Here is an 11,683-nt window from a genome sequence, read left to right on the forward strand (position 1 = left end):
CCTTTAGCTGTCAGCTGCCTTAGTCCAAATTTTGACAGCTTCACTCACCTCAAGTCAGATGAGGAAGCTGACACACACAGTAAATGCATTTTAGGTACTTGAACCTACTCAACATGATTCTGGATGGGACAGAAAAAACAGTGGGATCATAGTCTTAAACTGTAGTAACCTTGTATTGCACAGTCCTCTTAAATGTAGCCTTTGGTTTGTAGTGTCATCACAGAGCAGAAAGTAGATGAGCCTAGGAAAAGGAAGTACAGAGAAGGAAGCTTCAGGGCCTGTGGGTGGAGAGGAGAGAAGCTGCCTGAATGTCGATCAGAGCTGTGGACTGCAGAGAAGTGCTTCAAGTGGTTAAAAACTTGACACTTTTTCACAGTTTTGCCTTAAGTGTTTGTCGTCTTGTGGACAAGCCAGCAATATGAAGTATGTGACTATGAAAGCCTGGTATTTCAAGCACATGAAACACTTGATGCTTTCTTTGATGATGATCACAGTGATTTTGTCCTCTGGGATTTTCCAGTATGTCTCTAAGTCTGATGTTCCTTGAAATTTGTCATAGGTTTTTCTGAAGCCCTTGTTGTATCAGTCTACTTTTGGACCAATAATGTCTATTTGGGTACCTCTGTTTGGTTACATAATGATTAGTTTAAACCCTTAATAAAATAGTTTCCAAGTCAGACTGTTCTATACAGCACTTTCTGATCTTGTTTCTTAATCCAGGTGTCACTTCAGTTGGGGCTGAGTTTTGTGAGTGGAGAGAGGCCATGGCTTGGACAAGGACAGGCATGTGCAGATGGTTAGTGGCATAGCAAAATGTGTGCTTGCTTGCTGAGCTCCTGGCAGAGCCTGTGGACCAAGCTGCTTTGTAAGAGAAGCTTATATCCTTCATGCCGTAATAACTCACCTTCAAACCTTGTACAATTTTTGCTTGCTGCTACCAAAATAAGAGGAAAATTATTGCAGAACCTGTGTGTGAGCACTGCTAATTTTGACTACCACCAAACTGACTTCAGACTATTGAAGTCCTTATTTGTTTGCTATCATTTCAATAAGAAATCAATTTGAAGTCTTAAAGGAAAGAAACCACCAATGGATGAAACTGTTTCTACAAGTGTCAACCACAGTAGGCAGCAGAAATCCCTTAGATTAAGTGCCATAAATCACAGAATCACAGAATAATTTGGATTGGAAAGGACGTTTAAATGTGATCTTGTCCAACCTCCCTGCAATGAGCAGGGACAATACCAGTGTTTAGATCCAATGCAGAATCTAGGCCAGTTTTTATTTCAGATAGGTAAGTACATCTGCTTCCCAGGAGATTAGGCTTCAGAATTAGATCAGATTTCTCTTTGAAAACTAAGCAAAAGTCGTGACCTTTGATGAATTTACCATTTATAGCACACAGGCTGTAATAACCAAAACTTGTCATAACACTCTTGGGCATATTTAAGACTGAAGATGATATGCTAAAAACTTTGTTTAAGCCCTTTACCTCTTAGTTCTTCTGTCTACTTGTACTTGTTTCTGCATAAACCAGGCTGTCTGAGATGTTTGCTCTAAAACAATAACATGGCACTGAAATTATTTATCTCCTATTTGTTCAGTTAGGCACATTTTAACTTATGGAATAGTAACTTGTAAATGCATACTGTTCTGTATTAATGTTTTGCTTCATTAGCATTCATTCATATTCCTTGTGGAACAGCTGGTGAGTTTCTGTAGCCTGTTAAGTAGGTGGGAGGATCTGTCTCTTAGTGCGAAGTTTGACCCTTCTGAGCATAGACCTCAGTCAATTTCAGTCTAATTTCCAGGTTACTTTCTCAGTTACTTTACATTTCATTAATATTCCATTATAATAATATTGCAGACAACTTCCCTTCTTTCTTCTTTGCAACGTTATGCTTGAAGTTGTGGATCACACCCAAACTAAAGTATGCAAAAGCATATTATATTTTTTCAATATCTTTGAAGCTGTAGGCAGGTTAAAAGGCATAACAGCTGAAACATATGGGGACAGTTTTTATCACAACAGCCTCTTGGTATGCAGATCTGTCTGGTATTCATTGAACTAATTAGATTAAACAAAGGCTTTCCTGAGATAATCACTTTGCAAGCCCTTTCCTATATTACAGGACCCAGTTTTAGTGTGTTGCTGAAGGTCAAATGCTACCAGCTAATTCTCAATATCTGAATGCATACTGTTCAAGATGATGTATAAATTAAATTAAATGACACAAGATTTATAATTGCTGAAGCTTTGACTCTGGAGGTATGAGTGTGCTTAAGTGTTTTACAATTAATTAAGAAAATTGTGTTTCCTTGTAGGCTGGTGTGAAGCAAGTATTAAATATAAATTTAATCATCGGAAAAGCTTGGATGGGGGGCTAAGGTATGCTAGGTCCTGTGCATCTGGGCAATAGTAATTATGTCACCTCAGGAAATCTTAAAAAAATATACTGTTGCAGCTTCTAATTTGGTCAGCGCAGAATGTTCTGGTAGCACTAAATAGACAAGTAATTTATGGTCTCTTCCTGCTTTGGTAAGTGTCTCTACATGTAGACTTCTGTTTGGAGCTTTCCTTTCTCCAGTCCAGCTACAGGAGCTTATGGTGTTGTTGAACTTCCAGCACTGGTGAAGTTGTCTAACCTTTGTTTAATGGGTTATGGGTTTGAATTAGTGTCTTTGTCTGGTAACAAAACACAGTCCCTTAGCAATAAATAGTAATTTCATTTGAGTGAGGAAGTTACTCCTCATAAGCAGCTACAATGATTTGATGTGTCAGTGAGGTTACTACAGCCAAAGAGCAGCAAGGTCTTCTCAGAGGGATTTACATAAGTATCTGAATCCTACCTAGGAGAGTGCTACTGAAATGTGCTGCTAGTGAAATGTCCCTCTGCAGTTCAAGTTTTTTAGTCACTTGAGTGTGACAGAATAGCTTTTAAAGTTATTCCTAGTCTCAGTGATATAAAGGGATAAACAAAATGTCAATGATTAAGGATTATCCAAAAGTTAATGTGTCTAATGAAAGATAGACATCTTAATCATTTTGTATGCAGCTTGTTTAAGCTGGACACTAGCACAAAACTTCAACTGAATTAAACTCTAAATAGGCTGGAACTTCAGATGTGGTGTATAAATGAGTTTTAGCTATATAACTGTTTCTTGAATTTAAAATTTGAAATATTAACAGATTGGAAGTTTGAGGTAAGTTGCTTTAAACTAAAGTGCTTCAGACCTCATGCTATTCAGTTTTTCAAATGGCTGATGCAATAAGTGAGAAATGAAACACTGGTGAAAACAAATAAAATATTTCATTAGTTGAGAAGATAAATACTATTAGATCTTTCTAGCTTTAAAATGCACTTTCTTTTATGCTACTGTATTTCAGTCTTAATAGTTTCATTATGCATCGCCATGAGTGTTACAAAAGTGGACTCTTGGATCTTGCTGTAACAGGGTCTGATTAAATGTTGCAAGATTTTACATCAAAACTGCATTAAGGATATTTCTTAAAGACAGTTTCTTTGCTGATTCCTACAGAAAAATCTGTGTTAAACTAAGTCCATCCTGTATCTGTATGACAAGAAGCTATTGTGCTCTCTGTTGAAGTGTCTGGTAAAAATGGACTACTGAAGCTTATCCTGGTCTGATTTTGTGTAAAAATGGATAATGTTTAATCAGGTTTTTATCATCTGGAGCAACACTGCACTTGCTTAGTGTTCAGAATTTGAAGTCTTCACACTGTTCCTTTCAATTTTCCACAATTCATTGCTAACATGGATGTACCAAACAGTTTGTGCCATTACTTGAGCTGATCTGTGGAACTGCACTGTTTTTGTATTAATGCATGCTTATTGAATTTGCCTGTGAAGCCTAAGGGTCCACTGGTATGTTAGGATGGCATTTAGAGCATATGAGGACCCCCTTGAGTATAAACTTATTAATAACTAATCTAGATTATTATTTATTAGTAAAAATTGATATAGATGCATAGAAAGGCTGGAACTGGAGTGCAAAGCACACTGAGTTACAACTAAGCAGAGTTACTGCTCTTAGGTTTTGTTGTATATGAAAGCAAGCTTTGTCCACTCCATGCATACATATATAGAAAGAAAATTATAAAACTCTTTGACAAGTGAACAGTGACTAGAGCTGTAGCTTTTCCTATACTCTTCTCTTGGATTTGGGTGTATTTGGGCATTAAGTACAGGGCTCCTGCTAGAGGCTTGAACAGAGCTTTTCTTAATTAAAATTGAATCAAGTTTGATGTAATTGGTTGTGGGGCCTTCTGCTTGGTCTATTTTGGCCTAATTAGCAGCTGGAGAATCTTCTCCATAGCTATACAAACTCATTTGCCTGATCTGCTTCTTGTTATACTGTCATAGCTTATGATCAGATGCCAGCTGATAAATCCTCCTAGGCTACCAGCTGGATAACAACATCTAGCTTTTGGGCACTAGATAACAATGTGGTGTGTCTTTAAATAAAACTCTTTCATACATGGTTTGCATGAAATTCTTCACTTGCAGGATACTCCAACAGAACTCATTAGAGTCTTAATCAAAACTACATCCTAGCGTTCTGGTTAACACCATCATCGTGGACTCTTCAACTGTTGCAATATTTTCTTGCACATAACAGAGAAAACATAAAGATTTAAAATTATTTTTTCAATTAGGAACTTTTTTTATGTTATAGAATGTTGAAAGTTTTATGAATGTAATATTGATTGCTTTATGCTTTTTATCACTCTCTGGAAAACGGCCATGGACAGTGGTTTTCCCAGAATGTCCTGTGACAGGAAGAGAAGAGCAGTTGCAGTTGTAGAAGTTGTAGTTCTGCTGGAGATGGGCCTGTCACTTGTGGTCAGGTGACATCAGTTCAGGGGCTTACAGTGCAAATGAAGTACTGTGACGTGGTGCTTTAAATACAGTACAGCGGCAACTGATTATTTCCAAAGCAGAAATCTGAGTCTTTCCTGGATCCAAGACCCTAAATTTCTGGAAATTGTGTGCTTATACTTTTACTCCAATGTAGACTCAGCAGTTCAGCCAAACAGTCCTCTTAGCTGGCAGGGAAATAGCTAGAAATCTTTTGTTTGATGATGCTTTGCCTTCGTATTTTGGCCTTTGCTAGGCATATGACACCTGAGGGTCTTGTTGACCTGGAAGTGTCCAAGTTGTTGTTCATCTGAGCCTGGCAGTCATGTTTTGTGGGGGAATATATGCTTACACATGCTCATTGCTCTCTGTGATGCCAATAAAGCTGACTTACATGATCAGAGGTCTGGTTTCGGCACACAGAATATCTTCACACAGGCAAGAGGAGTTTGTGTGTGCCCTGCACTGTTGTGTAGCTACATGCATATGTGCAAGATGTGTCAGCTGAGCAGGGATAATGTATAGAATGCCTGTGGAGTTTGGAGTCCTGTGGCCAGATGATAATTTCTCAGCTACAATGCATTGATCATCACACTGCTCTGGGGAACTGGTCTCAGTCTCCTCATCCCTTCTGTAGAAAGGTGTTATTGTGCAATCTTTCTCTCTCTTCGAAGAAAAAAATGGAGATACTGTGCAAGGCTCAAGTTGTGATGAAGTGGGCTGGAGCAGGGCTAGAACTGTATGGATGGGAAGAATTTATTAAGATCTAGGTCTGCCTGAAGGTATAATCCTATTAAAAATACAAAAGTGCTTCATGTGTGGGCTAGCTTAGTGTTGAAGTTATTTTTCCTGAGGTTTGCACAAGTGAATTAATGGACACAAAAATGCTTACTCTTCCCAAACTCTGAGGTGGGAGCGTCATTGGAAAGTGGGGATTTTTAACTTGAGCGTGTTCTTTCCCCATGTGACCTCACTTGTGGATGCTACAAGCTCCATTTCCCTGGAAACAGATTTAATTTTAGGTATTTTTAAAGGTTGCTGCTTGATGATAAACCATATGGACATATGAAGGAAAATGCCAGTGTTAAAGGCAACATTTGTTACAAAGTTAATGACTTAAGGAAATCCAATGATGCAAGGTTGTTTTCAGATGGCAAACATCCCTCTTCCTTCTTGTCACTCTTGCTTGCAGAATGCAAACTAAAACTATTATAGGAAATCAAAAAAGAAATTTGTTCTGTAACGTTAGTAAAAGAGTGTTTTCTTACAGTGCATTTCAGTATAGCTGTTATGTAACTGAATGTGTATTTATTCTCTCCCTAGGCTGTACATGCCTTTTGGCTTTGGGGAACAGAACGCGCCATGGGACAACCTCAAAGATATCTCTCCAGAGGGGCTCTCTTGCTTGGGTGATGTGTCTGCTCTCCTGACTGTCTTCATACCCTAAGGATTTATTTTCCTTTTGGAAATATTTTAAGTTGAAATTTTGTTCCTTACTGGAAACCGTCTACGCTAAAGACTGCATGCATCATGGGTGACATGGCAAACAATTCGGTTGCATATAGCAGCGTAAAAAATGCTGTAAAAGAAGCTAATCATGGAGATTTTGGAGTTACTCTCGCAGAACTCCGTTCTCTTATGGAACTTCGAGCTGCAGATGCACTGCATAAAATACAGGAATGCTATGGTGATGTACATGGCATCTGTACAAAGTTGAAAACTTCACCAAATGAAGGTAAGTAAATTTTAACACTTATTGACAAAACTCCATTTAGGAAAAGCCTTGGTCAGCAAACTGCTTTTTTTAATAGAAAAGTTTGTAAAAACATTTTAGTTACCATAACAAAATACTGCTTCTTGTTCTTTTAAGATAGAAGTATTCCATGGTAGTAAGTAAGCAAGAGTTTTTTTCAGTTGGTCTAACTGCATGTGAGATGTTGCATTAATGAAGTTGCACTTGGAACAAAGGTCATTGATGTAGACAGCGCATATGAAATAGCAATGCAACACAGCAGTGTTCAACTCACTGTGAAAGCACCAGTTTTCTGAGTAGTTCATATGGCCTATAGTTCACAATTCAGATCATGCTGTTGTAGAGCCCAAGGTTTTAATAATCTAATGCAGGGCTTATTAATGCTTCTGTGTGGCTACCTGTTTTTTTGATTTGCTAATGCAGCAATTTTTAAAACCGATTACATGTTTCCTGTTTGTGTTACATTGAATTCTTAATAGCAGGATCTATTTTTTAAATCTGCACTATTTCTGTAGATTTCATTTGAGCCATACAAAATAACTATCAATGTAACTTGAAGCATTAACGTTACTCTTGAGGGAAGGTTTGCAAAGTGATGACACGATCTTATTCCCTAGAAATAAGCATCTCTTATGGAGTCTTTACCATGTAGGACTTAGTGGCATTCTGTAAAGTGTGGCTACACAATGTTTTTGCTATCTAGAATTATTACTGCAAGATAGACTGTTCAAATATGAAGAAATAATAAATATATTTATGAAGTCTCCTTCTTGAGAACCTTCCAGAAGTTCTCCTTTAAGACCTGGCTTTTTCTTACTGCTTTTTTCCAATGTAAATTAAAGCTATTAAGTGTATTTGTGAATATATCTACATACTGTAGTACTTGCAGTAAACCGTACTCTAATAAAAATATGTAAAAACATTAACTGAAACTCATTGTGAAGTCCTGCTGTTGAGAGCAATTGAGAATTACCAAAATCAAGATTTTGGCAAATTGTCGTGTCTCTGCATTTAAGGACTCACATAGATTTTAACCAATGTGGTGTCATGTTGGTGGCAGTAAAGTACCTGCTGTCTTAATCCTGGAGAGCCGTTGCTTTCTGTTCTTCAGAAATGCTATGGAAAGATTTGCCTTCTTGGACCAAGAACAGCCTACTAATGCCGTAAGGTACCTCTGGGTACATCTGCATTTGGCATGTTTTGGCTTGATCTGCTTTTGAAGCCAGACTCCTGATTTCCAGACTCCTGAAATTATCAGTACATGAATCAGAGGAACATGGGTTCCTCTTACAAACTGAAAGCAGCCAGCTGACATGGCTGAACTACCAGTGAATTTCAGGATGAAGAAGTTTGTAAAACACAAGGAGTACAAACTTCTGTTCCTTGGCAATTGTAAATACAGTGCATGTGTGTGGAGCACTGTAGGGTATAAGCAGTGTAACATGTCTCAGGAGCAATAGGCTCTCGTTGCCCTCTTGACCTGTTGCTTAGTATTGAAAGGCACTTTCTTTTCTCAGTAAGAAGGGATATAGTTTCCTACAATCGGGAATTCAACTGAGAGTTGGGTTCTGTTGTACAGTGATCTGCAAGGCTAAACGTCCATTATTACTGCAGGCTAGGTGGGCATACCATTTTACACAGCCTTGATCCACAAAGCACCAAATACCCCCTATACTGCAGGATTCACTTTGTCTCTTGAGGTAACAAACGTGAGGTGAACACTTGAGAGTTATGAGAGTCAGTGTACCAAAACTCAAGGGTTGGATGCCCTTTCCTGAAGATTGATTGTGCTATGCTGAGGGCTGTGTGATCAAAGCCGTTCACTTTCAAAAGGATTTGACATTTATATGTACACTGCAGTAAGTTACATACATTCACTGACTTAATAAAAGGCCACCATCCTTTTTAAAGTGTGAGAGAACCTCATAACACACCAAATACTCAACAGTTGAACGTGTTAACAGTCTCAGAAAAGGTTAATTAAGATGGGTTAGAACAGCGTCCAACAGAGGTGTCATTTTGGCTTTAAACCACAACATGCAATTTTAGAGAATCAGTCTTTCTGTCAGGTAACCTGCTATAAACCTTCTGGAGGTAGTACTGGAGAGCTCTTGTAAAGGTAGAACTAGATCTCCACTTTGTCAAATTCAAATCAAAAGTATAGAAAGGGAGACAATACTAATGGAAAAAGTCTAGGGAAGATCTTGCAGAAAACCGCTATGCATTACACTAATACTAGCTCTCTGAAACCTTTTGTGAATACCTGCAAGACCCTAGGACACTTTTTCTTAATCAGATGCTTTCTTTATGTCATGACACTCTTACCACTATGTAATTACCAGTGGCTTCTCAAGATAAGTACAGGTAGTTCTGACATGGTACACAGTGGATGAGTTCAGCTTGTTCCATTTCTTGCTGTCAAGTTGTTGACAATGTAAGGCAACATCTCTTTTCAGGCAAAGTTTTGATCAAAACTTATCTGGTTTGAAATGAGAAATGGGAACAGTCCTTTACCAGTATTACTTCAAAAAAGGACACTGAGCAGACTTTGCTGCTTACATGTATACAAATGTGCAAAATGAATGTTTGACGTATCTTTAGTAGCAAAAGTCTGTCTTATATTCTGGACATATTTCTAATAAAATGTGAATATGAAGTATTAACTAGTCCCTTGGCTAATATTTTTCAAACTTAACCCCAAATAACATAAATTACCCTAGATACATAATGAAGAATATAATGGCAGTAGTTTTGACCTCAGAACTGTAGATTGTGAACTGTTGAATTGCCAGTTGTGTGGTAAACATAGCAAGTTCAGTAAGATGCATGGTGTATTATAGTGTATACTAAAAATACAAATGGTTTTTCTTTGCTAGGCTTATTTACTAATCTTCACTAAGTGGTTCTGATAGTAGCTTGACTTTATAGAGCCTCATTTGGAAATATTTTTCATTCTTCAAAGAACTCTGCTGTATAGTTCTGATGTTCTGCACTGTGGCACCCCTGCAAAGGGAGGAAGAGAGTGACGTTGCTAATATGATGTAAATAAATTTCCAAACTCTGCCATGTTAAAGGAATAGAGAAGTAGTATCTTATTTTGCAAAATAGCAATATGGCCCAGCCTTTTGGAATGACCACGCTGTCCTGAGTTTTCTGTAGATCCTGTAATGTATAACTTGACTTTGAAAATAGTCTTGCAGTGCTCTTTGAGTTGAGAGTGAAAGTAAGCACCTTAAAGCTTGAACTGCAAGAAGCGTAAGGTTATGGCTAATGAGTACAATTGCTCCTTCAAATACATGAATTCAAGGTGAATTGAAGACTGTTAGAACAGATGTAATTTATCACATACACAGAGTATGTTTAATTCATTTAATTTCGGAAAAGATCTGCATATAGTTTGCTATTCATTTAAGTGATTCCATAGCAGCTGTTAGCATTTAAAATTAAGCTTTGCAGCTCAGTAGCCTTTTCAAAGTGTCTTGAAATATGTGATGATTCTAGGAAATGTCTGTTGGAGATGTTAAATACCCTCCTTATTATGAGAGCCAGCTGCAGTGGTTACTGTTCTTATTTATTACCTAGTATGTTTGCAATGCCTTTGTCACTAAGCAGTTGGGTTAGCTACTCTAAAAATTGCTACTAAGAAAATAGTTGTCTTTAAGATGGTGCTGATCATAACCTTGGGGTCAATATGATTGAAGTATCCAGACCTTTGCTCTGAACATGCCTTGAAGTTTGGCAATTTTGGTTTGAAAAATGAGCTAGTAGCTTAATTCTGAATGGTGGGTTAGTCAGCTGGAAACTTTTAGAGGAGTAGCCAGGAGGTGTTCTCACAGAAGACCTTGAGTGCATGACCTTGCACTGAAAGTACTTGGTATTCCTTTGTTTTTAAGATCTATGCAAGCTCTTGAAGCATGCTGTAGCCTTTCGTGTAGGCCCCTACTCGTCTGCTAGTGTTCCTTAAGGATGGTACAAGAATTGGGATAGAGGAGGACTCAAATATGCCACATAAGAAAGAAGATGGGTATAAAACCGAGGTGACAGACCTGGCATAGTACTAAACGTGGGCTCTCTCTGTGTCAGAGGAGATAGAAAGAAAGTGAAGCTTCAGAAGAGCAAATAACTACCACCGCTCCAGGTGCAAGCAGCATCATAAGTCTTTCTTCATGATGCCTGCCGAGCTTCAACAACTTTAAATAGTATTTTATATAATAATTAATATTGAAATACAATAATTACAATAGTTACATTTTTAATTATACTAAACATCTGATTATAAATGTTACATTACTTTTAGGATCCTAGGACGTTGTCCCTGAATACAGAATCCCTACACTGGGAACCAGAGCTGCCTTCAGCTGTGGTCTTGCTAAAACTTTATGGTGCTACTCAGTCTCAATAGTAGTAACTCTACTAATGATCTTGTCTTGCAAACTTGTGTACTTTGACGAAGGTATGTGTGCTATTATTACTCTGTTCCTATGTCATATTCAATGACATATTAAGCAGGTAGACCATCAACTTTATTTTGGCAAGGTGAGAATTGTAAAATATAGCTGGTTCTCTATAATGACTGGTTGAAGGGTATTACTTACATAATTATGTTTGAGATGTGGCTTTTTTGGTATTGTTACTGAAATATGGAGTGGGACTTGATTCCATGAGTGGGAAACTTGAGTCACTTCTAATGTGGGGGTGAAATGTGTGTAAGTGTCACTAACTTTGTCTTATTGTTAAATAGGTTTAAGTGGAAATCCAGCAGATATAGAAAGGAGAGAAGCAGTTTTTGGGAAGAACTTTATACCTCCTAAAAAGCCAAAAACATTTCTTCAGTTAGTATGGGAAGCACTACAGGATGTTACACTAATTATATTAGAAATTGCAGCCGTAGTATCCTTGGGCCTTTCTTTTTACCAGCCTCCAGGAGGAAATGAATCATGTAAGTAAACTTCTTAAAAAGTAGGTATCTACTTTTATAATACTACTGACTTTTCCTGGTTCAACGTGCCTATACTGTAAATCTCATGAGAGACAGTAAGTCAGTGGAAAA

At 37.7% G+C, this 11,683-nt stretch overlaps 1 protein-coding gene across 3 annotated transcripts in view; it reads left to right on the forward strand.

The window, feature by feature from the left end:
* ATP2B1 (ATPase plasma membrane Ca2+ transporting 1) overlaps positions 1 to 11,683 on the forward strand; it is a 59,620-nt gene that overhangs the window by 19,841 nt on the left and 28,096 nt on the right. For all 3 annotated transcript variants that reach the window (XM_063396358.1, XM_063396356.1, XM_063396357.1), the window contains exons 2-3: positions 6,204 to 6,615; positions 11,375 to 11,572. In XM_063396358.1, coding sequence (XP_063252428.1) covers positions 6,411 to 6,615; positions 11,375 to 11,572 — 403 coding nt within the window. In that variant the 5' untranslated portion in view covers positions 6,204 to 6,410. The remainder of the gene's footprint in view (positions 1 to 6,203; positions 6,616 to 11,374; positions 11,573 to 11,683) is intronic.

This window comes from Prinia subflava, chromosome 4 (genome assembly GCF_021018805.1).
Source record: "Prinia subflava isolate CZ2003 ecotype Zambia chromosome 4, Cam_Psub_1.2, whole genome shotgun sequence".
Lineage (NCBI taxonomy): Eukaryota > Metazoa > Chordata > Aves > Passeriformes > Cisticolidae > Prinia > Prinia subflava.